This window comes from Necator americanus, chromosome IV, assembly GCF_031761385.1.
Source record: "Necator americanus strain Aroian chromosome IV, whole genome shotgun sequence".
Classification (NCBI taxonomy): Eukaryota; Metazoa; Nematoda; class Chromadorea; order Rhabditida; family Ancylostomatidae; genus Necator; species Necator americanus.
This window is the reverse complement of record NC_087374.1, coordinates 23,342,175-23,367,838: the sequence shown is the minus strand read 5'-3', so window position 1 is coordinate 23,367,838 and position 25,664 is coordinate 23,342,175. Positions and strand designations below refer to the sequence as shown.

The 25,664-nt window shown below is 41.4% G+C and overlaps 2 protein-coding genes across 5 annotated transcripts; one reads left to right on the top strand and one right to left on the bottom strand.

The window, feature by feature from the left end:
- Nucleotides 1-429: 429 nt before the first annotated feature.
- RB195_002442 (uncharacterized protein) lies at nt 430-25,275 on the top strand (the record flags this gene model as incomplete). Of its 3 annotated transcripts, XM_064199709.1 has the most annotated exons (26): nt 430-543; nt 2,151-2,218; nt 2,462-2,549; nt 2,752-2,838; nt 4,572-4,696; nt 5,477-5,609; nt 6,804-6,887; nt 6,947-7,034; nt 7,439-7,599; nt 8,883-9,008; nt 9,400-9,513; nt 12,596-12,774; nt 13,625-13,690; nt 17,089-17,175; nt 18,384-18,471; nt 18,640-18,735; nt 19,799-19,920; nt 20,698-20,830; nt 21,043-21,126; nt 21,185-21,272; nt 21,716-21,876; nt 22,227-22,352; nt 22,685-22,798; nt 23,446-23,666; nt 24,245-24,297; nt 24,902-25,275. In XM_064199709.1, the coding sequence occupies 26 exons, from the start codon at nt 430-432 to the stop codon at nt 25,273-25,275; spliced, it is 3,180 nt and encodes a 1,059-aa protein (XP_064055589.1). The 3 variants fall into 3 exon arrangements, with proteins under 3 accessions (XP_064055589.1, XP_064055590.1, XP_013301728.2); XM_064199708.1 differs by lacking the exons at nt 430-543; nt 2,151-2,218; nt 17,089-17,175; ... (10 more) ...; nt 24,245-24,297; nt 24,902-25,275 and having other exon boundaries at nt 2,463-2,549; nt 13,625-13,757; XM_013446274.2 differs by lacking the exons at nt 430-543; nt 2,151-2,218; nt 2,462-2,549; ... (10 more) ...; nt 17,089-17,175; nt 24,902-25,275 and having other exon boundaries at nt 18,385-18,471; nt 24,245-24,368.
- On the bottom strand, nt 25,126-25,574 carry RB195_002441 (uncharacterized protein; the record flags this gene model as incomplete). 2 transcript variants are annotated; one of them, XM_064199706.1, is made up of 2 exons in its annotated part: nt 25,126-25,290; nt 25,464-25,574. In XM_064199706.1, 2 exons carry the CDS (start codon nt 25,572-25,574, stop codon nt 25,126-25,128), a joined length of 276 nt encoding a protein of 91 aa, XP_064055587.1. The 2 variants fall into 2 exon arrangements, with proteins under 2 accessions (XP_064055587.1, XP_064055588.1); XM_064199707.1 differs by lacking the exon at nt 25,126-25,290 and having other exon boundaries at nt 25,293-25,574.
- Nucleotides 25,575-25,664: the final 90 nt, after the last annotated feature.

Below are 25,664 nucleotides of genomic sequence, written 5' to 3'. Positions count from 1 at the left end.
CTGAGAGGATAAAAGCACTTACCTGACACACCCCGCAAGTCATTGTATATGCCAGTTAATTTGCGCATCCCAAGCGGATTGATTAACCCCAGACACCTCATCCTTTGACACTGATAGACTCCTCAAAAAGATAGAGCGGTTCGGTACTTAATCACTACTTTTGGCTGTCCCTAGAATGATGATATCAAGATGATTTCGCAGTTTCGCGTTTTTTGGAGATTGTTGTGAAAAGGGTTTTGGATTTACCTATAGAAAAACCAGGGTGTGGAAGAATTTTTTGAAGTGGTCTTGAAACGTCATAATCAATCCAGGTAAACAATGAAGAAATGATGTGTTATTGACAACAAAAAAAATGAGCTGGAAACGACGTTCTTCAGAAACGTTACTTGTTCATATTAGTGAATTATTATCTAAACCAAATTTCGTAATATGATGCGGCATGACTCCACCTCACGAGGAATTCCAAGGAGAGAGAAAAAGCGTACTCTGGACATGTATGCGACGATAGCTAAACAACGTCATTTATTAACGTTTACTGATAACGTAAATTACATGTGGCCGCACTACTGCGGTATTTCGGTTGCTACAATTTCATTGTCCACTCACCTTTCTGTGTACAAATCTATCGGAGTGATAACTAAATGTTTTGTCTTATTGATTTTGATCTTCTTTTACCAGTGCTAGGCTAACCTTCTTTAAAAATCGAATGATGGTTAGCGCGTCAAAAAATGATTGTAAACATGTTTAATTTTTTAAATCATAAATGATAATAAATAATAAACTGACGCGTACATAACGCGTCCTGTTTGTGGAGAGTAAACGTTGTCATTCAACTAATTCGTCAGTGTTACCTACCTGAGCACGACCCTATCGCAGTGGAATTCATGTCTTTCTAAAAGCAGCATTTCACGAAATTGACAATGTTGGGTCTCTGTTGGACAATATAGAGTTCGGGCTCGAGGTTACGAGTATGAGTGTGGCCCCATTCATTCTCGCCTAGGCATCCTAAAAAACGGCGGATGTACACGCTCCGGTACTGTCAGCACCCTGCTCATTAGTTTCACTTGAATAGGCCGCTGGGGAGACTCAATTGATTTTCGACCACGCGCACGTGGACGTAGCGCGTATGGAGCGGTACGTTCCCACCTACCTGGCAGGAACCAAAACCGCTTCCCACGTCGCTTTTCAGGACGATTAGGGGGATTGAGTGGGGCCACGCTCATACTCGTAATCTCGAACACGAACTTTGTATTACTCCAGAGAGGCGTCTTTGAGGAGCATCAGTTTCCTAATATACTTCCTTCAATGTCGATAACGTTAGTCATTCGAGCTCAATACACGGACGATGCACATAAGGCGTGTTCTTCACTTTGAACTTCTGTTTACAATGCTCATTTCAGACTCATAGCACTCTTTAGAGACATATAGCAAAGAGAGATCGCGACACTGACCCATGATAAATATCAACTGAGAAGCTGCGAGCGACGGGAGCACTCTTCAGTGATACCGTAACCAAGGACGATAGGGCAGGAGGTCGCAAATGGATTGGCTTCTCTTCTGTTCTACGTTTCATCTTATGCGGAGTTTTTCTGCATGTCGCGTGGTGATACGCGATCTACCTTCGCTATCCACTTCATGAAGAATATTGGGAGTCTGTCATTATGCGAAGCTACCACTGCCATTGAAGAATTCAGGATGCTAGTTTATCCTCTCCTCTTTCCTTCCTACTTACACCAGCACTACACATGACCCATCGGTATTGTTCCGACACTTGAGAGATATCTGAGTTATCACTCCTGGTGGTACGCGTGCATGCGAGGAGAATGGGTGACACTACATATCACAACGCAAGGGTGACAACCTCATTTCAGCTGAGTGACACCACTATCAGTGATTGTTGTGATATGTGGCGGTTACTGAAACAGCTAATGTCTCGTGGCATCTTTACATTTGCGACTTCATAGCAAAAACTGTACGATAATCATGCTTAGTTCATTATCTTCCAAGTGCAGAACTCAAAGGGGGGGCTCCGAACAGACGGACTCGTTAGGGTTGCGAAGTTATTCGCATTTAGATTAAGATTGCACCTGTTTCTTCTCAGGACAAAATGATGGAGTACTCTTCAAATACCAGAAGCAAATTTCCTGTAGACACAAAGATGGCCGAAGCCCGTCGTCGCTGAAGCCACCGCTGACCATCTGCCACCGTCAATAGCAACGTAGGAACTGGCTTTTCCTCGGAAAATTGAAGGCTTTTCTTAATCAAAAGTCTCTCCTGAAAGAATAGTTTTCTGCCGATATTTAGAGCGTAGTGCGCCTAAGGGTGGAGTTGTCAGAATGTAAGAACTTCAGATAAGCTTTTTCTAATAGAATTCAAAGCAGCTCTTCTTTCTCGCTCGAAATCGCAGGGATCAAAAGAAATGGAATATATCTTAATATTGCACAAAAATGCGGTTTTTCAGGATGCTTTTTACCGTCTTTCTACTTATAGTTGGGTCTGCTACCTCTCTCGCATTCCAAACTCCGCTTATTTGGAGGGAATCAACAAAGGTTCTACGTCATTTATTTATTCATTTATTATTTACTTATTTATTCGCAGTGCATTTGATCCCTGAGATAGCAAACACCAGAGAACCGATGCATGTAATAGTGAACAGGAGGTGTCTGTATCGCCAAAATGAATTTAACTTTTTTCATGTTAAAAAAAACGCAATAAACTACCGGCACTATGATATCTAGCTTTATGATTTAGATTGAAAAAATGAGGAACGGAGGATACGCAAAGATGGCGGCCAGTCCAGAAAAATCCACTGCAGCTCTTAATCGTAAGAGCAACATAGTGAGTTCTCATCGATGCTGTTGCTTTTTCCGAGTAAAAAAAATTTGGAAGGAGCGTTTCTACTTAAAGGCATCACACGACGAATCTGAGGTGGTACGGATTTCAGGTGGAGTATTCGTATACGGGATCGTAGATTATGGGGAGGTGGGTGATCCGTCCATTTCTTCCTAGTTGCCGTAAAAAACGGCCCGGAAGATACGGCGTGTGCACACGACTGGCGCGCTCCAATCGAATTCTTTGCAGAAAATAGCGCTGGGACGCTCGAAGCCGTGTCTTCCGGGCCGTTTTCTATGACAATTAGGAAGAAATGAACGTTATCACCCTTCTCTTAATAATCTACGATCCCGTATACTAATACTCCACCGGAAATCCGTACCACTCCATATTCGTGGGGTGATGCCTTCAAGCGTTTTCACGTTTCGGTCCCACTAGGGGTGAATTTCACTAGTATCATCGATAAATCTTGGAACTGTCAACATTCGTCACTAATTTTATCTACCATATGTCGATTTCGCGGAGTATTAATCTTAGCACATAACATACAGCACATAGCAAGTATTTAGAATTGCATGTAATTCGACATAGGATCGCGGCAATCAGCTTTAATTCTGGAAAACTTTGAAGTTGTGTCTTTTAGATTAAGCAGCCACTGCAAAAGGTTGACAATTTCTCCGAAACCTTTACTGAACATTCGAAACGTGAACCCTTCACTGACACTGAAAGAAACACCTAATTTTAGTAGTGGCACATTTTCTGGATTTAAGTACAAATCCCCACCTTATTCTAATTCTTTTCATACAGCTGGCTCAAAAGGTGTTGTCACATAATGACGCAATAGGTCCTCGGTGGGACGTTACGCAGGGTTCCCTCAACAACATGCGTCAAGTTCCCGGAACTCCATTTTTTCCTCTTGTAGTTTTTCACCATTTTTTCCCTTGTGTGATATAACTTGAATAAGATTATGCAGTCTTGACAAAGTCACATTCGATTAGTCTGCTTTCGGTCCCACTTTTAGTGTTTTATTGTGCATGGTCAGCGTTTTTTGTAATTGAACTCACAATCAAATCTCAAAAGCGGACGAACTGCGCACAGTCACTCGAAAAGTGCACCAGAATTCCAATTTTCTCAAACTGAATTCTTTGAAGCAACGCCCTGAAACCAGAAGAAGTTTGAACCACAGAAAAATACCGTTTTTCTCTGGTATTTCCCTTAGTGTTGCTTCCACGAAAGATGCCAGTCGTTTATAACTGCACAAAAAATGCGACAAAAGAGAAGTCCTTATGAATTGAAGTTTAGGAGCAAAACAAACGACAAAGCAAAGGGAAAATCACTTTTCGAAAAGCACGAATTCAAATCAAATTCCCATTCAATGATAACCTTACAAAAAAGAAGAAAAAATCACATATTCGGGTCAAAACGACATGTATCGCGAGTGTGGTTGCTGTGCATTTGCGTACGCGCTCGAAACGGTGCGGTGGAGGCAGCAGTTGGAACCAAGGTGGGACCGTCGCAAACTGCAGCGGTGGGTGGTGCCAGCAAGGGTTTCACCACACTCCCAGCCGCTACGCTACGCCGAAGCGCCTCGAGAGAAGCCGCGTACGCAATTGCGTACGTGCTGTGGCGTCTTGACCCTGCTATAGAAAAAAAGAAGTGGGAGAGTTTTCCGCACATCTTAGAGAGAGCTCAGTGCACATTTTCAACGAGGACGCGTTCCCTACCGATTTATTTTGCAGCTGTACAGAATCGATGAATCCGTATATGGACAAAACATAACGATAGGAAAACCAGGACAACCATTTTTTGTTTACCTTTCTACGTTATCGTCTATGTTATGGGTGCCAAGTAGCGACTGCATTTCGTGAGTCTGTTTCGTTTTTGTTGTTAGTCTCTTTTTTATGGTATCGAGGCACTGGTGGCAAGGGAGAAAGAGTCACATCAAAACTATAAAGTCCAGGAAATATTGGCGCTGTAGTTATCGGAGAAGAACGGCGACCCCAACGGTATCGACGTCTTTGGGAAAGCTGAAAGCAGGCGCTCAGCGCTACGTTACTACGGTGGAAGGATTCTCTGTAGAATGACACGCAGACATATTAGTTATTTTAAAGACATAATACCACAAAATTGGAAATGTTGAGATCCCTACACCAAAGGATAAGAATAAAAGTGTAAATTACGAGTATGAGCGTGATCACGCTGCCTAATCGTCCTGAAAAACCTACTACGTTTCCCACGAGGCATCATAAAACACGCATCCCCTCACACGTATCTGCGAGCGATCGGGCAAAAATCAGTGATGTATTCTCAGCAGTAAAACAAATAAACAGGCTGCTGAGGGGACCGGCGCAGGTAGCAACGTGGCGCGTTGTACGGTGCGTCGTTTGTACCCACCCTTTTTCTGGAAGGCTGGAGGGAGCTGAGCGTGATCACACTCATACTTGTAATCTGCACCCTTCTCCTATCTTCTCGAGGAAAGATAGCAAAAACGTCAATATCGTGGTATACCTGCTTTAAACATGTACCATTTCAACGACGATATTAAGAATGAACCACGAAATTTGGACATACGTCTTTGTAAGATGTCTTTAGTGTAAACTAAAGTTGAATTCGAGAAATTCCCCAAAAATTAAACCGTTTCCAGAGTATTGTGCAAAGACAAGCGCAAGTTTTTGCCGGATAAGTCTGAAACATTCACTTCTGTCAAGGAACATTGGGAGGCTCCAGGTTATGGTGGAGGCGCAACAGGAGGAGTTCTTGGTACGGATGAGCTGCGCGTGAGTTCCTCATCCTATTTATCAAGTGCATCCACGCACATTCTACGCTTCATGTCTGTTTTTGGTGGTATGGGAATGCCCTTCTTACTTTTCTTCGCTTTTAAATTCGCAATGAATAATCGGTAAACTTAGAAAGAATGAAACGGGGTGCTCCAGAATGGGATACTTCGTCTTGGAAGAAACTAAAGCATAAGTACAGATATAGCTTAACAAACCAGCTCTTGTAGTGTTTTTTCCTATTTCTTTAGTCTGTTTAAATGTCGCTTCAGTGTGAACAACTACAGCTGATGAGTATGACAAAGCGCTTGGGTCGACAAAGGAATTTCGTACGAAATACGGAATGCGATGATGGATGTGTGCTGTGGAACGATATCGATGTGACTGAGAGTTAAAGAGGGCGTATCACGAAACTGTCCTTGTTTGGGAGTCCCGTGGGGAAATGTCTAGTTCGAAGTGGCTAACTGCGTTTCTTGCCACGAGGTATGTGAGAACACTGCATCCTTTGCACGTGTCGCATCCAAGAGTGAGTGGTTGAAGGTCAGTGAGTTCTCCTCACCAGGTTGTTCAAGTAAAGCCAATCCGTGGGCAGCAGAGGGAACCGGAGCGTGCGCAAGGGATGGCACGTGTCTCGTAGGAATAGACGTCGTTCCCACGCCGTTTTTCAGGACGACTAAGGTTAGTTGAGTTGGGCCACGCTCGTAGAACATCTTCTACGCTCGACTTCTACATTTTTCTAACCACGCCAGTTTCGTGATGCGCCTCTGACCACAACTACTGGAGGTCTATGGCTACCAGCCTAACTTCACTCATTGCCTAGCTCCTTTCAACTCGCTGCAGAGGGAACCGAAGCTGCAACTGACACCACCCTGGCTAATGTGATAAACATGCCATTGAATTGCTTGGTGTGTGCACTTTATACTCCGCAGATAAACGGTACTGTGATGCTCATCTTAGTGCTTACAGAGATGAAAGCTTGGAAAGGTCACATAAAGTTTTGCCATTCATTTTGTTTGCGTGAAAAAAGAAGAATGAAGAACAAAGAGAATTCATTACGGAAAAAGGAACATTTGCAGAATCTATTTTCTTTCGACTTCCTTCTCAATATCAAATTTGTTGGGAAATAAAACTCTTGTTAGAAGACTCAGTGACAAGAACATAATCGCATCAACTTGAGCTTCTATTTTTCTATTTCAGCTGGGAGGAGAAAATGAGGATCAGCTTGTTATTAAAAAGGCTTCGTTTGGTCTTGCATCACAAGCGGATTCCATTTATGATCAGGTTTGCTTAATACTATCTTAATAAAGTTTATTCGTAGCATACAGATGGATTGGTTGAAGGTGAAGTTCGATGGAGCTCTCGGCCTTACATTTTCTACTCACAATGGAGGGAAAGGAGAACCTTTCATTACTAACGCAATAAACAAAGGCAAGAAATCGTTCACGTTTACCATCATAAATAACACATCTCTACTACTGCTATCTTGCACTCTTATTGTCTGCGAAATGCACGATGTTTTCGTAGTAAATCTGTAAAGCAACAACAGATTTAATGGTCTCAAACGTTTATTCTGGCTAAATCTATGATAGGATATTTTTCTTCTCCCTGGCAAACAACAGTGGACTGTGTGGGCAGTCAAACGACTAAATAGTCTAAATCGTCTCTTTCTGGACAAAGCCTAGATGGCGCTTTCATCAACACTTCGTAGCACACCACATGCACATAATTCTGTTCGAAAACGAATCTCAGGGATTTTATTGTCCAAATTATGTGGTCAAGATTTTCACGAATTGTACAGAAAGTGCAACAATCATATATTCATGACCTTTTAGGAGCTTTTCGCAAGCCCATGTTTTCTGTGTGGTTAGATCCTAAAAATGTTCACTCTGGAGAACGTGGTGGAGCTATCACCTATGGAGCTATGGACGACTACAACTGTGGTCCTGTTTTCAACTACGAAAGTATATCTTCCGAATCGTTTTATCAGTTCAAGGCAGGTGACACGTGGTTGTAGCGAGTTATTCTGATTTGTAATTATCATATATCAGAAAGATCACAGAAACATGTCCGAAATATCAGTTTTGTCATTTTTTCATCAACCTAAAACGAACTTTTTCGAAATGTTTTATTACTGGTCAGTAATAGAATCATCCCCAAACTCCTTTAAGCGATTACAAACTCTCTATTTCTGTTTTAAAAAAAAATGAAAATAATTTGCTCGTGTTAAGATGACTTCATTTTTCGTTCCTCCTAACTGTATTATAGCAAGCACTATTCTTAGCTGAGCCTAATGGCATAAATATTTTGTCCACAATGTTTGTTCTTAAAGGCAACATACCAGGAATCTGAGTGGTGCGGATTTCAGGCGGAGTATCCGTATACGGGGATTATAGATTATGGAGACGGGAGTAGTTCCCCACATCTCTCCCTGAATCACTGCAAAAAACCGCCTCCAGAATGCTGTTTTGTACGACGCCATCTATTGCAACGCTCCACCTCTTGCTCCGCCTCCGTCCTGTGATTCGTCGAAAATCAATTCGGACCGCCCCGATAGGCAGTAAAGGACGTTACGCGTGCAATGGTGGAGCGCTGCAATAGAAGGCATCGTAAAAAACAGCATTCAGGGGCCGGCTGCTTGCAATGATTCAGAGAAAGATGAGCGGAACCACCCTGGTTTCCATAACCAACGACCCTGTATATGGATACTCCACCTAAAATCCATACCACCCCAGATTCGTGGAATGCTGCCTTTAATTATGAAACAACACAAAAAATTCTTTTATTCCTGCAACTTTTGGACAAGTTTCTGCTTCTGAGATAAAGAGAACACATCACGTTCAAGACTTATAACCGAATTTATAGGATATTTGTAATTGCTCATTCAATACAGGCTAGATTATTTTGCTGGGATTCAGCTGAGACTAACAGTTAATAGTTTGCAGTTATACTCGAATTATATACGATAAGCGCAAGTCTCTTCTTTTTCTGTAGATTGTCTACTGTAGATTTTTTATGCTTTATTTTGATGGATGAATATCCCGAAAATCTCATAAAAATCACTTTTAAAAACGAGAAACACTTCGAGTGAAATTTTCATCAGAAATGTGTAAGTTTTGAGCTTGGAGAGATCCAGGGTAAAACTGTAAAATTGATGTTCCTCAAAAAGAGGGAGGTTCCAATTGCAGTACAGAGGCAACATCGGAGGTTGGTCGTTCTTCACAATGATCGAGATAAAATTCAGTTTGTAACAAACTTTAACATTGTGCTCTTTCTCAGATTGATGGTGTGTCCCTTGGAAAATTCAAGCACGAAGGGAGAGAAGACGTTTTACTGCATTTCGGCAACTCAATAGCAGGCCCATCTGATATTGTTGAGCAGATTGCTGAAGCTGCAGGAGCCGTGGTACGGTGAAGATTCCTCATCAACATATGATTTTCTGTTATTTAGACTCATTTCGTTGTCAGCTGTCGTTGAAAATCACTAGGAACATTCTGTTCAACCTACATGAGATTTCGTACAACTGCCGTCGAATGAGTTCGATCGGGTGAGCGAGGCAGCGTTGCTGCAGGTGCTTTGCGCTCACCCATTTGGAAGCATCCGATTGTAAACTTCATGTGAATGGCTGACACCGATTTAGACCTTAAGTTGGTAATAGTTGTAGAGACTGGGCAGAAAGTAAATCTTACACAAAGCAGAAGCCTACGAGTAATAGTGTAAGCTCAAGGATTGTAACTGATTTTCAAATCAATTTAGATGCTATATTTTACCATTACACTTACCTATACAATTCCAGCCTCTTTTTGGTATCGACTTCTTCTTTCTTCCCTGCGACATCCCTATCCCCAACCTTGAAATTAAGTCTGGATCTACTGTTTACGTTATTGAAAGCAAAAAGCTTATAGTACAGGTAAATAAATAAGAACTTTTATCTTTCCCAAATTCTTACATTCCTGGAAAAAATTCAATATAAATATAAACATATGTATATGTTTTTGAAGGTTTTTCTTCAAACGTTTTTTTTTTTTTTTTGCGAATTCACTTCGCTATGTCTGCTGTTGAGGCTACGGCGGGGGTGACGATCCATTTTTTCAGCCCATTTATTGAAAAATCTGCACGAGTTGAGGTCATTTCTTCTAATAACTCTATGCTCGTGTGAGAGAATTTGCTTCATAGCTTGTTATTATTGCTAAAGTTACCAATAATCTTCTATTTATTTGATTAGCAATCCTTTCATCTGTTGTCGTGACCTGCGAAAGAATTTAGTCCAGGGTCAAGCGTTCGTTCAGAATTTCTCAGCGGGGGAGGGCAGATTGGTAAGATGGGTGTCGTAGTAGGAGAGGGATCGCAACGGTTGTCAGAAGAGGAGAAAAAACCAAGAAAGTAAGGAGAAAAAGACGAGAGGTAGTTATGTTAAAGACAGCATACCACGAATCTGGGTGGTACGGATTTCAGGTGAGTATCCGTATACGGGGTCGTAGATTATGGAGACGGCGGTAGTTCCGCTAATCTCTCCCTGAATCACTGGAAGCAGCCGGCCCGTGAATGCTGTTTTGTACGATGCCTTCTATTGCAGCGCGCCACCCATGCGCGCGTAGCGTCCCTTACTGCCTATCGGGGCAGTCTGAATTGATTTTCGACGAATCGCAGGGCGGAGGCGGCGCAAAGGGTGGGGCTTTGCAACAGAGTGCATCGCACAAAACAGCATTCTGGAGGCGGCTGTTTGCAGTGATGCAGGGAGAGATGATCGGAACAACCCTCGTCTACGACCCCGTATACGGATACTGCACCTGAAATCCGCACCACCTCAGATTCGTGATATGCTGCCTTTAAATAAATACATATATCATAGCTTCCTCTCCTTTCCAATTTATATGTGCTTCCTTTCCAATTTATATGTGCACATATGTACTGACAGACTTTTAACCCTTGCAGTGAGCTATTATTGGCGTATATATCATACTATAACTAGGAAAAATGAGGTAAGGGGTTCGTTTTCTGGAAGGTCTCCCGTTGGGGATGGTCGTTTTCAGGAGGGTTTTTTCCCAATTACACGCTTGACCCTGCCATAGGCCTACTATCTCACCATTTTAAATCTCTTCTTAATATTAGCTATCGATGCAGCTCGGCCGAACTCGCGTAAAATGAGAAGGATCACTTCTGTTACCGTCATCGATCTTCCGGTAGACGCTGGTTCCGAATGCTCGAGGCATGGTATATCAGGAGTTGCTCCTTGACTTCTTTGCCCATTCGCAACAACTCAGTATATATGAATTATTAGCACGTGCTAGTCTAATCTAATCTAGTCTATCCATATATAAGCAAATGTCAGAGGTCTATGTGCTGGTACCGACAAGTCAACGACGTTTATTTATATACGTCGTACCAAACACTGATAGTGAAATAGAGAAAGAAAAGGTCAGGGATAGGGTAGCCCGAGAGCTGTGAAGAAGAGTGGCGGAGTGAGGAGCAGGGTAAGATTCTACCGTTACAATAAAATTTAGAAAGGCACAAAAGTTGCTTAGCGGCGTAAATTCTCTTTGTCCAGTCATTAGTGAGTTCAGCAGACCACCATTGGCCGTTTATTAAGTGGATTCAAAATGCGACATCTAGACCTCCACTATTATAGCATGACGTACGGCTTCGCATTCCTTCGAGCAACAGCAAGAGGCTACAAAGTGTTCTGAGACTGCATCGCTCACTTTTTCTGGTTTTCCCAGGCATCTTTAAAGGCACTATATCATGAAATCGAAGATGTTGGGGTCTCTTGGACAACATGAAGTTTGTATTCTAGATTACGAGTATGAGCGTGGCGCGCTAAATATCCCGTCTTGAAATCATGAAAGACGGGGTTGAACACGACCTCAGTTTCTGCAAGGTGCGTCAAAATGTGCCGCGCCCACGGGCGAGCGGTCAATGTGGTCCGCAGAGCGGCTTATTTAAAGGCAGCATACCACGAATCTGAGGTGGTGATTAGGTTTAGGTGACTTCAGGTGGAGTATATAAACGGCCCGGAAGATGCGCGCATGCACAAGGCTAGCGCGCTCCAATCGATCTCCTTGTGGAAAATAGTGCGCCGTAACGCTCGAAGCCGTATCTTCCGGGCCGTTTTCTGCGGCAATTGGGAAGAGATGGACGGAATCACCCACCTCTCAATAATCTTCGATCTCGTATACGAATACTCCACCGGAAATCCGTGCCACTCCAGATTCGTGGGGTGATGCCTTTAAACAAAACCAACGAACAGGCTGCTAAGTTAGCCGGACCATGTGCAAGGGTGGCTTATTCTAACGTAGCTCGTAGAAAATAGAGCAGTTCCTACGCTATTTTTCTGGACGGTTGAGGAGATTTGAGCGTGGCCACGCTTATATTCTCCCATGCAGACATCAGCATCGTCAATTTCGTGATATGCAGCCTTTAAGAAGAAATTAAGACTGGTGTTGGTTCCTTTCCTTTCAGCTATACATAGTTGGTTGTCTCATCTTTCACCACTCTTCATGTTGTTTTTGGTGAACTGTAATTGTGATGAAAAAAATCAATTTCACCAAATTTTTCATTCTTTTAGGTCCTTTTCATCCAGTCATAATTAAAGGCATCACCCCACGAATCTGAGGTGGTGCAGTTGTTTCAGGTGGAGTATTCGTATACGGGATGGGAGACTATGGAGAGGGGGATGATTCCGTCCATTTCTTCCTAAGTCTCGTAAAAAAAAACGGCCCTAAAGATGCTGCGTCTGCACAAGGCTGGCGCGCTCCAGTCGAATTCCTTGTAGAAAATAGTGCGCCAGAACGACTGGAGCCGTATCTTCCGGGCCGTTTTTTACGGCAATTAGGAAGAAATGGACGGAATCACTCCCCTCTCCATAGTCTCCCATCCCGTATACGAAAACTCCGCCTGAAATATGTACCACCTCAGATTCGTGGGGTGATGCCTTTAATTTTGTTAGCAATTTGTGGATCTACGAATTGGAGAAAACGACACGAGTGTTTTAGATTGACAAAGACGTCTGCATACTTGCTCTAGTGGGTGCTGATGATGGTCCAGTCTTCGGAACAACTTGGTGGGTCGGAGCACCCTTGATGCGTCAGTACTGCACTGTCTTCGATATTGGAGAGAAGAAAATCGGTTTCGCTGAACAAATTCCTGAAGGGAGCAAGTCTTCAACAACTAAGTTAGTACTGCTTGGTTTGTCACTTTGTAGTTGTAAAACATGACAGGAGCTAGTTCGAAGTAGATGTTTGAAGCTTCGTGAATATTCGGTTCAAGTCCTGAACTTCCACAGTCCCACAGCTGTCGGTTCCACTGTCTTCCGATGTTTTTTTCCTCTAACCTTCACACAATCTTGCTCATCTCACCTATTTTATTTCTTTCTACTGGCTTTTCAGGGGTAAAGCGTACCCGCTTAAAATTTTTGGTCTAGCATGCCTCACTAATTCGTCATTAATAAAAAGAAATATGAAATTATTCGAAAGACACCCTGGCCTTTGCTTTATCCAGTAGTTCCAAAAAATTTTTCTTCAACTGTATGAACGCGGGCTAAGTTTATCCAATTTCAAGCTTCTTCAAACTGTTGCATATTTTCATCAATTATGTCCATTCATCTCGAGAGATACTTTGTTGCCAAACCGGGTAAAAAGGGATCATTCCGATAATATATCATCAGCCATCAGTTATCATTTACAGATGCGCCGATAATTTTCAATACTTTCCTTTCCTCCTTGCAGTTTTGTTCGCGATGCTGGTCGAGAACATACTGTCCGTTTTCGCGAACAACGTTTTCCTACGTTTTCTTCATTTAGTTCAGTGAGGCGTCAGGTCGTCTCGCTTTGAAAGAGCATTCGTTTGCGCTGCAGCCATTGCGCTGCCTTTGGGAATTTTGCTGCCTTGCATTGTTTTTATATTAGTTGTCTACCTTTACCGGTGCTTTATTTCTGAATTTTACTACGGATTGAGCGGTCCCTGGGAATCCCATAAGAAGCCAGTAATGAGAAACTGTGGACAATAATGCAAGTTTATTGCAGGTTTGTGGTGCAAACAACAACTGCTGGAAGCAGCGGCGGCAACAACGGCAACAGCGGCAGCGGCCTGTTCTCGCACTCTTCTTTCGTCTTTTTCTCATTTTTATCCTTCTTTTTGTACTGCTACTTAACCTAAACTCGTCTGTCTCAAATTTACTTACAAATAAAAGTCCGTTGTTTTGTTGTGGTTGCAATGGCGCATCACGTATTTTCAGGAGGAATGTGTCTAACTGCATTTGGTAATCATTGTTTTGAAACAATAAGAATTTTGAGTGGAATTTACTTCATTGATGTAGTAGGTGATGGAAAGTAATGAGAGTAATAGTAATAACAGTAATAGAAAACGTGCAGCGAATTCTTGGAAGTTTCTCAAAAAATTCTTCTATTTAGTTGAGTTCTTCTCATTCATTATCAAATCAATGCAGGAGTTCTTTCTTAAACGAAGATTCTGCATTCTTATTCTTTTTTCCGTTTTCTTAGAAGTTAAAGATGCAGGTAAGGCAGAAAGTGTTAACAAAATGCTGCTTAGTGCTTGCTCTAGACTTTAACAAATTATTTACTCTAACGTGAAGTGTAGAACGGATGTGTGGAACATTTATCACCCAGCTTGTTTTTTTAAAAATATTTGGGATGATGAGGCCGTTGAGAACGAAATTGGCGCAATGTGTAGAGAAGGAATCATTTATGAAGTGAGGTTCAGAAGGAATTTCTGTTCTCTGGAATTTTCCTGGTCTGTTCGATTTCCCTCATACATAACACAGATTTTGCGAGAATCTTCGAATTACAACACCTCGATTAATTGAGGAAGCAGAGTGTCGAAAAAAGGATGCCTTTTCTCCACTTGACAGTCCACTATCATGCTCTGAAAAAAAAAACCAGAAATCAATAAAATAAAAATTCTAAGTGCAGTTATTTGCATTTGTGAGCATGAAATACTCAAATGCTATTGAACGTTCTTTCAACACTTTTCATTTTTATGTGCATTTTTAACTTCGAAAAATAAAACGGCCTCGAATTAGTTTCTAAACCAATAGGTTGCCTATCAAGGAAGGACGTGGTTAAATACCCTAGCCACCTTACAGTGTTTATTTTAGAAGTCATTTCTTTAAATGTAAATCTCAAATTGTAAATTTTTTGAAAAATTATTATAAGTCTCTAACCTCACATGTTGTCGTATTCACGATGTGGTCAAAGTTACAGAAATGACTAAATTTAGTGGGTTGATTGTCATTTATTAAGCAAATCCAAAGATCTTCACTCGTGTCACTCAGTCTGCTTATTTGTTCAGCTTAGTTCCTATTAGAAACGGAAGCTGCTTGATTTTTGCTAGTTTTTTATTAGCACAAAAATGTAAACGAAAAGAATAATTTTTTTGACCATTGCACTTGAAGTTGTGCCTGAATTAATGGCTTTAGGCGAGTCCTAACGTTTTCATATATTGCCACTGGGCGATCCCAGTAGATATTTTCTGAAGTAAATTTCTCACTCTACAGCGTAACATTGAAATCAGTTATATGAATGTTAACTATCTCCTTGACAGTCTACATGGAAAAACTACTATCCCAAAGCTCTACTCAACAGTTGAAGCTGACGCTAAAATTAATCAGGTAACGTAATCCGGTTTCTCAACAAAGGATAGAGAAGTGACATCAACATTTCCAGCGTCTTCGAGAACATTGCTCTTTTTTTATGATGTCTTAAAAACTCTGCATGGTTGTTTAAGAGCTTAAGAGATTTATAAGGGAGGTCAAAGCAAGACTCAGCTGTGGAATATTACTCTCAGAAAGAGAGTCATTCGCATAGGAGGAGGTTTCTCTTTCAGTATCATGAAGTGAGAAGACTTTCTCGTTCTCTCAAAGAAAAACCAATGAATCTAATCAGCATCCTCCATTAATGCTGCCTTCTTCAAGAAAATATCGTTTTTGTGGTCACTGTACGTGAATCTTCTGATGTACGTGAATCAATCCACACTAGTCGTGCAATCCGGTCCCACTAATTCATTTGAATTAGTACTCTTTCTAAAAAAAGATGATTGGTCGCTTCAAAAGCGTCGAGCAATCTTTTAGAAAGTTCTTCCTACGTTACTGTAAAAGTAGTCAATAGAAGAAATAGGGCCAAATATAGAGAGATCGAATCTTTTCTATATAATATGTCAACAGGCACTGTAATGGTTTTTTCTGTTTTTGGAAAAATAGATGTTGTGCCTTTGGAACCCGGTCCCTTCAAAAACGTTGCTTTCAGGTTGGACACAAGTACATTATGACGACAGTAAGGCGGTTTAGCGCAATCAGCAAGAGGTTCCACTGTGACTGCACGACTGATCGTCGGTTCGATCCGCCCCAGCGCCAAAGAAGCTGTTTATCCCTCCGGAACCGATAAATTGCTACCAGACTTGTCTGCGAAAATAAAAACAATGAGTTGATAGATACATCGGCTACCTCACCAAATCATTGCCTGTCAGTATAGGCTAGATACGCGTTCGTAAATCTCAAACGATTCTGGACTGAAGCGAACGCAAGTGCATCGCAAATGGATCGATTGACGACGTGCACTTTATCCTATATTCACTTCAAGATGACAGTACTGTGAGGAATGTAAAGAGCAGAACGGTACACAGTTCAGTGGGTTGGGCTTGTAGCTAACAGGATTACGTTTGCAGCAAAAACTTGGATTCAAGTAAGTCCACTCATGTTCAGCAAGATAGATATACTCTGGAAATATAGATTCTGTTAAGAATAAAGACATCTTATCCGACGCATTTCTAGCGTGGTGGAGGTTGGATCCGTGTAAAAACCTCTTTGGATTTTACGATTGAATGATAAGTCTCCTTCTCTAGCTTATTCTATGAGAATGAAGTTATGGTTCTGATGAAAAGAATATTTTTGCGGTGGTAGGGAAATGGCATTATTGTTCCTATGTATTAATCGTTAATTGTGAACCATTTCCCTGTAGGATTGAACATGATTCTGCCTCGCCTCGTAAAAATTCCTAAGACGGGGAAATAGCGTTCTTTTTCGCGTTGTCAATTTTTTACAAGAAGCAAAGTCAGAGCGGTGTCGTTTAATAGTGCTTCCTGATAACATTACATCAATATTGCTAATCTATAATAGTTGGGATGGTTTCATTTTCGTCTACCACTTACTTCTACGCTTACAGAGTTGTTCGTTCCTCAATTCAATTTAAAGTACTTACCATACATTACTACGTACTAGTTGGGATACTATAAAATTTATTGTCTTGTCAGTATTCACATTCAATTGGAATTCACAGTTATTATCTGATTTTGCCCGTATTCCTCATCTCAACTGTGGACTATCAAGAAGTTCACCATGGAAATATTCAGTGACTAGAAGGGGCCATAGGAGTACTTCGGAGGGAAATCAGATAATACCTGTAAATTTATAATCGCTGCATCGTTAATTGATGCACTCAAAACTTATCTAACCCCTTGAAACCTCAGTGATAAGCGTAAATTTTGCAAATGTGAGAGATTCGAAGAAAATCTGGAGTTGTCAGCTGCGTGCTGACTGGCAAACATGCTTTCCGTGGTTGAGGTTTGCCATTTCTCTTTTCTCAAATGAGAATTCTCCTTTCTTCAATCAATCAATCTTTATCTATCGAGGGTTCTTACGTTTTGAAAAAGGAAAAACTAGTGCCAAGCAGGGGATTCATGCCTGCGGGGTCGACAAATTAATACCAGACTTGTCTGGGAGGATAAAAACACTGACTTGACCCGTCGGCTGGCCACCGCAAGTCACTGGAAAGACTAGTTACGCATTCGAAAACCTTAGAAGATTTTGAATTGAAGTGAACATGGTGGCACGTCGCAAGCGGATTGATTAACGACTGACACTTCATCCTTCATCCTTTATGAAAGGAAATCCATGAATGCTACGACATTTTTATATGCTCTGACAAGACGTGCATGCGATAGTACTCCCTTACTTCCAGCTTTTGAAAAAAAGCCGATGAATCAACCTTTCGGCAGCGATCTTTCTTTCTGCAGGTTCAGAGGCGGGTATAGTTCAAACGTTCGTTGAAACAAATGAGCAACACCATTGTTCTACACTTTCCAAAATGCATTTCGGATTATCTTTCAAAGGCATCACCTCACGAATCTGGGTGGTTAGAATTTCCAATGGCTAAAGACCATTTGGGGTCGTAAATTGAGGAACGGGTGGGATCTCACTCATTTCTTCCTAATCGCCATAGAAAACGGAACGGAATATGCGGTGCGTGCACAAGGTTCGAGCGTTCCAGGACGCTGTTCTACGACGAGTTTTTCGAATTTCTATTGGAGCGCGCAACCTTTGTGCGCGTGCCGCATCTTCCGTGCCGTTTTTTGCGGCGATTAGGAAGAAATGAGCGAAATCCCATCCGTTTCTGCAACCTACGACCCCATATAGTAGTCTCCGGGTATCGGAAACCCTTACCATCCCAGATTCATGGGGTGATGCCTTTAATCTACATGGAAATTTTCCAGTGATAACACAAAAATTTGTACCTTTCCATTGTGAGATTCAACAACGGTTTTTTTGATGTCACGACTGTTTAACTTTTAGAAATTTTAATGTAATTAGCACCACTATCTGTATGCTGAAGAACAATGACAACTTGTAATCTGTAACTCTTATGTACTGAAGAGAGCACACTTATTTCAAAGGAACTTCTATTTGTACGACGATTTGTGACAGATAAGGTCGAATGGGACCTGAATGGGGTATTGTACACAGATTTTTTTGTATGATCTTTTGGTTTTCAGGATGATTCGTAACGTGTTTCTTCTCCTCACTTCCTCTGCAGCTTGCTTTGCCTTCCAAACTCCGCTTATTTGGAAGGAATCGAAGAAGGTTTGGAAGCTTGAAGAATACAATACTTGGGAGTCAATTCTCAAAATAACGAACCATTGAAAAAAACAAACCATCTGCATTCCTTAAAATCGTCACTCACTCAAAAATTCTTTATCTTGAAAAAATATCATACTTTTTACTACTGCAACGTATGAGTTCACAGTTCAGATTGAAATGATAAGGAATGGAAAGTACTCAGATTACTCAAAGAACATGATAAATTTACTGAGAAGTACGCAAACTCCTGATCTTCCGGACATAAAAGTGAGTTTATGTTGATTTCGTTGTCAAATTACTCGTCTTTTCGGAGAAAAGGTGCTTTGTGACATGATGCCGAGCTGTACCGAAAGAAAACAGATCCCTGGGACAAAAACAGCGAAAATCGGAGGGGTATGGGTTGGAATAAACTCGTATTAGTGATCTAACTCCGGACCTACAGGGAAGTGTGGCCAGGGACCTCGGCCCGGCCTCCTTCCCTAACCAAAGGAACTGTGAGAATAGATAATAACGCTACTTGGTGCTAGCTTCGGCTCTGAAGCTCGCTCTCGCTGTTTCCACTACTATTCGAGGAGCAAGTTCTGTCTGTTCCCTCTGTTTATTGATCGGTGAGCTGATCCTGAAGATGCGTAGTAGTAATTTATTCGTAAGTGGATGACAGTGGGCCGGAAAGCACTCTCTTCTTTGAGATGACACTTTTATACAAGTAGACGACGTGAACGGGAATTAATTATTTCCCATGATTCAGATCAATTTTATCTATCTGAGCGACGACTAGCAACGTTTTGTGCATGATTTAGGATTATGGACTTTATTATAGCTTTTCTTGTGTATCATAATAGGAAAGGAATTAGAGAAATTTTCTAGGGCGATAGAAGTTCAAAGAGTCCAATACGTGGGCCGTCGGAATTAAGGTAGGAAGAGAGGAAGAGAAATTCAGATCCTCAAACATGTTTGTTCAATTCTGCGAAATTTATGATGATTTTCTGTGTATTGCTCTCATCAAGGAGAAGCAAATTTGAGTAGCTGAGTTGCTAACTAAGAATCTTCCTTGGGTCAGCTAGATCCACTTCATTGTCGTTTTTATCCTCCATTTATGAAGGCATAGCTTTTTATGGGTGGCCTCATCAGTTAACGCAGATTAGAACCCAGTATAACACAGCTTGCAAGAGGTCAACGAATTCTCAAACCTTCTGAATTCGCATTCTTCATCCAACACTGAAGTATGCTTATGATCGAGGTGAACAACGGCTGGCCATCTCAAAATGATACAGTTTGAGAAGAAAAATCAAGATCACATTCAGACCTTTTTACTGGTTTATATGAACAGGTATACGAATTCGATTATGAATATGGACAAAACATAACGATAGGAAGACCAGGACAACCATTTTTTGTTTGGGTAACTACGTTCTCATCGATGTTATGGGTGCCACACAACGACTGCAATACGTGAGTCCGTTTCATCCTCGTTATTAGTTCTTTTTTTCGCGATTATAGTCAAATGGTGGTCGTAAAGAAGAAAATATAAAAACAATGCTAAAAAAGTCAGGTATAGTCAGTCCAGAAAATATTGGGACGACCTAGCACAGTAAAAATACTGAATATTTATGATCACGCTGTATGCGTTCGCTGCAGTTTGACCGTTTTCGTGCGAAATCAGAAAAGATGGGATGATGACAACGCGTGGACTCTGTGAACGACGATATTGACCATGAGCACAAAAAAAAACTCGCTGTCATTTTTAGGATTCTGAACTATCTTTTGAACTTAGTTTTATCTAAGTAAATTCCCCCATAAAGTTTTCCACAGCAGCGTTTAGTAGTAGATTTGCTGAAAAATTGAAGAACGGCTTGAAGCCTTTTTCGAAACAAAAAATCGTCACAACAAATCTTGCGATCATCTTTTCAAGGATTCTTATATATCAGTCAGCTTTAGGACGTATTAAGCTTTCCTCGGCAAACTGGTGAACCCATTGTGGAAGTTCAAGGAACAAGTCAAAGATTTGATTTTTCAAATATAAGTCAGCCATAACATTGTGACACCGTTGCCATGATCATTATATGGTAACTTTAAGGAGATCCTAACATTAATCCCATTCACCGAAAAGTTTTTTTCCTGTAGACAAATGCGTTTAAGAAATGAGAACGCAAGTGGTAATTGAAACGAACAATAGTTACAGTAGTCATTGGAAGAGCACATAAACGGGAGTGGAATAGCCATTTCCAGAGGATTGTGCATAGGAAAACGGAAATTTACGCCTGCTAAGTCTAAAACGTTCGTTCCCGTCAAAGAACAATGGGAAGCTCCAGGTTATGGGGGAAGAGCGAAAGGAGAACGCCTTGGCACTGATGAAGTGCAAGTGAGTTCTGAGATTCTTCCACTTGCCTTTTTGAAGCGCATCTTCACACATTTGCTGTCAACTGAACCTGAGGATTTACATATGTTTTTTTGACGATGTGACAAAAAATCCTCCAGGGTTTCCGGAATTTTATGAATCTACAATAATCTGAAGATCAGCTTCTCAAACTTGCTCCAAGTTTGGAACCATCTTAATTTTATGTTTTAAATTAGCTCGGAGGTGAAGACGAAGATCAGCTTCTTATACGTAGGACTGCGTTTGGCCTCGCAACACAAGTGGATTCCGTTTTTAAGGAGGTTCGCTTACCATAACGTAAGAAGTTTAGTTCGCAATATACTTATGAGACGGTTGAAGACACCTTTCGATGGAGCTCTCGGCCTCGCATTCTCAGTTTACGATGAAGAGAAAGGAGAACCTTTCATCACTAACGCAATAAACAAAGGCAAGAAATCGTCAGTTCACTTTCATCAATATTAGTATGGCTTATTTTTATTGCTATCGCATTGTTTATTTTTCCTCTAGGTGCATGTAACATTTTGTGCGAATTGCATACTTGATGGAATCGGGACCTTACACTTCATTTTTTTCAAGAGGTTTATCACTTAATGGACCTGGCGACCTAGCAGATTTATAGAAGAAAATTTCTATTTCTCGCGACACAAGCAGTAGAATATGTTCGAGGTTAAACTGCCTAATAACCTGATTTTTCTCTACGTGAACAAAGACTAAATTTTGCCTTCAGCATTATTTCGCAGTACATCACTTTGAGATACATGTTTCGTTTGGAAAACAACGTTGAGAGAATTTCTGCTTTTTCAATGCAACCAGATCTTCCAAGAATTGTACAGAGAGAGCGCAGTATTTATAAAATCGAACGAATTCTAGAGGCTCTTCGTGAACCCTTATTTTCCGTGTGGTTGGCATCTCGAAAGGTTGGCAACGGAGAACCGGGTGGAGCAATTACCTACGGTGCTCTTGACAACTACAACTGCGATCCTGTATTCCAATACGAGAACATATCCTCTGATGTTTTTTATCAGTTCAAAGTAAGTGAACTGGTATGATTTTCTGGTATGAGGATAAAGGTAGCGTTTTCGAGGTTCACCCACAGAATCTGAAGAATTTCTGGGGCTACTTTTCTAGGTCCCGGCTACGTTTTTTTTTTCACACACTCTGTGCGGATTTAGCTAAGGAGCATGTTTAACAAGTTCGCTTATTTACTTCATTAAATTATTGTAATTAACTTCTCTGGTAATAACATACAAGCAACGAAGCCGTTTATCAAGCTTAAGGGCAACGTGGAGGCGAATTCGAGGTCGAACATTTTCCGTAAGACCCCAGAATGATTGGGCTAAAACTTATTCGTAGCAAGATTCAACACTATGATTTTTTACAGATAGATGGTGTTTCCCTGAGAGAATTTAAGCGAGAAAGGAGCGAAGAAGCCATGTTGCACTTCAGCAACTCTATAAGAGGTCCCACCGCTATTATCGAAGAGCTGGCTAAAACCGCAGGAGCGTTGGTACCGTCATTCAGATTTTTAGTCAATTTCTTATGTTCGCTTCTTTGGATTCAATCTATTCTCTTGCCAGCGATTTTCAGATACAGTCGCTCTTGTGTTATTTGACAGTGAAGTTTCCATGAATTGAGAATATTCTCTTCGCGTGGCTTTAAATAACTATAAATTGCTTGCAACTCATTTCTAGCGCAGAATCGTATGAAAGTACAAGCGGAGCAGAAAGCAAAAATCAAATCTCATTCCAATTATGCACTTCAAATACATAACAATCGTCGTCTTGATGTTATTTGATCATAGTCCCCCTCTAAATTTCATTATAATTTCAAAGCTTTTAGCCAATTGGTGAGAACGGATTCTATTATATCGATTGCGAAAACAATTTTCCACCCCTTCAAATAACAGTTGGACCTACCGTGTACTCCATCGAAAACGACAAGCTTAGAATAAAGGTAAATGCGTGATAGTACCCTGAAACTCTCATTCCAAATTCTATATTTGTTTTAAAGGGAGCTATCACTTAATTAACGTGGTACGGAAGCCCCCTGATCAGTCTTCTACCGCTTGCACGTGGACGCAACGCGTCGTGGCATTGTTCGTTTCCGTAATTTACCACGTATTTCTCTGGGGTTTCCAGGCCACGTCATTTTCGTGACACGCTTTAGTCGTTCCGTATTCTTAACGAAACTTTGCAGAATTGCTAAAAAAAAAGTGAACTTTAAAGAAATGTTGCTTTTTTCAGAACTTTTCTTTTACTAGAGCTTAAAGCCATAGTTTGAGTAAACAGGTAATGGGTAGTGATGGCATGGGGACATGCAGTGGTACGCAATTTCGATCACAGCTAATTTACATAAAAAGGTATTTCAAACTTCTATCCTGCTCAAAAAGTAATATGTTATGAACTAACTGCTCCTTTTGCTGTTCAGAATGTTCTGCAACTACGCTTTGATAGCTTTATTTAATAATAATTTATTATTTAATTTTACTGACCAAATTACCCCTTTTCTTTCATTCACTCAAAAAATCTCTTTTTTATTTGATTCGGTGTAAAATCTCAGTTTGAGAATACAAGACATGAAATATCTAGCGAGTACTTTAGGTCGAAGATGGATACTGCCTACTTGCTTTATCACCGGCAGACGAAGGTCCAACTTTTGGAAGTTCTGCTTGGTATTTCGGGATACCTTTGATGCGTCAGTATTGCACTGTCTTTGATGTTGAAAAGAGACGAATTGGCTTTGCTAAACCGATTCCCGACGAGACAAAGTCGTCAACGACTGCACGGCGAAGTACTATTAGAAGTACTAAAAGTTACACAGGGTAGGCTTTAGTTAGAGAGTGATAAAAGTTGAGCTTACGTTGTTTCCAGTTCAGAAAAAACTTAAATGTTAGGAAAATCATACTAAGATTTTCCGGTCTGCTTGTTGTATGTTGAATGGTGCGCGAACATTTTAGTGGGATTATCATAGGTAAGAACAGAAGAAAACCAAGGAAACAAAAATGTGAGATTCATCGGAATTGCTGGGACGTTTATGCCCGTATATTATTCCAAAACACCTATTTGTCCTTAGTGGCATAGTGACCTTTTTTTAATGAGGCGTCTTCCCTTGTTGTTATCACAGGTTCAAGGACAAATAGGTGTTTTGGAATAGTATACGGGCATAAACGTCCCAGTAATTACGAAGAGTCTCACATTTTTGTTTCTTTGCTTTCTTGCTGTTCTTTCTCCACTTTTTATTAGATGAAAGTTTTTTATTTGATAAAAGACCAGGGAGACATGACTTCACTTCTAAAATCCGTTATTAAGTGACACAGAGAAGTGGTTTCATGCACAAGCCTCTTGAAATTGGTCAAAGCAAATACGTAGTAGACAAGAACTTCTACGAACATCATTACAGGGTCGTGCCACAAATGACTACACCAAGTACACCAACAACGAGCGGCGGTCGCGGTCTCCTACTCCTTTTTTCTTGTATTATTTTCCCAATTTTCTTGCATTGTTTCGGTTTTTACTTCATTTAATTACGTATGTCGCCCTGCAATTGTCTTTGGTTTCCATGGTAAACTGATCCATTGAAAAGTGTTTGAACTGCACTTGTTGATAAACAATGTTATCACCTTGATTCCCGTTGATCTTCGAACTGGTCGAGCGGGCGCCAGTAATTCTTTCATTTGTCCCGATCGCGTGCCAGAGTAGCCCAGTGGTTCCTCTTTTCGCGCGGGACACGAAGAGCATCATATTTTTCCTTGAAGGACGTGAAGAAATCTGACCATCAGGTCGGCGGTCTTCCTGTAGTGCGCATAATATCGCGGGGAACCCAGTCGCTCACGGCTCTGGTCCAACGGTTGTCATTAAAGCGCATACGTGTCCGGCCCACCTTATTTTACTTTCCTTGGCAAACGCGGCTGCGTCTCTAATCTTCGATCGTTGACATAGGAGAGAACTTCGCATCCCGTCCCTCACTTGCGTGAAACGGGATACTCCTAGCATTACTCTCTCAATTGCGCGTTCAATGACGCTCACCGCGTTTTCTTCCTGCTTGCGAAATGCCCAGGTTCCCAAAGCATAGGTCAAAGCAGGAAGTACGGTGGTGTTGAAGAGGTGAGCACGGAGACGGGTGTTCCTGGTCTTCTTCACTACATCCTCGATGCTTTTGTACGCTCCCCAAGCCGCTCGGGGGTCAGATCGTTCATCATGTTCAAGTTCCCGACCCAGATAAACGTAGCTGGTGCATTCGGATATGTTCGTTCCGTTGAGCGTGAATGGGGCATCCGAGACTCATCCGTTTCGCATAAACATCGTCTTTTGCAGATTCAGCTGAAGACCGATGCATCCACATGTTTCGTCGAATTCGGTCAGCATTCGTTCCGCTTGGCTGATGCTAGGTGTTATCACTACGATGTCATCAGCAAAGCGCAAATGGTGTAGCTGCCGACCATCAACCTTCAATCCCATGTCGTCCCATCCCAACTTTCGCATTGCGTTCTCGAGGGTGGCTGTGATATTTTGGGTGAAATGGTATCACCCTGTCGGACCCCCCTCTTCACGTCAATGATGATGTTCTTGTAGAATGGCAAAATTCCTGTCGTGAAGTTACTGTACAACTCTCGAAGTACCTTTATGTACTGAATAGGGACGCCTTGGTTGTCCAAGGCTTCCACGACCGCTTCCGTCTCAACTGATCCGAAGGCTTTCTCTAAGTCGATGAAGGTGAGACAGAGCGGCATCTTGTACTTTCGTGATACCTCGATGAATTTCGAAACAGTGTGAATGTGGTCAATCGTGCTGAATACTTTTCGAAACCCTATTTGCTCACA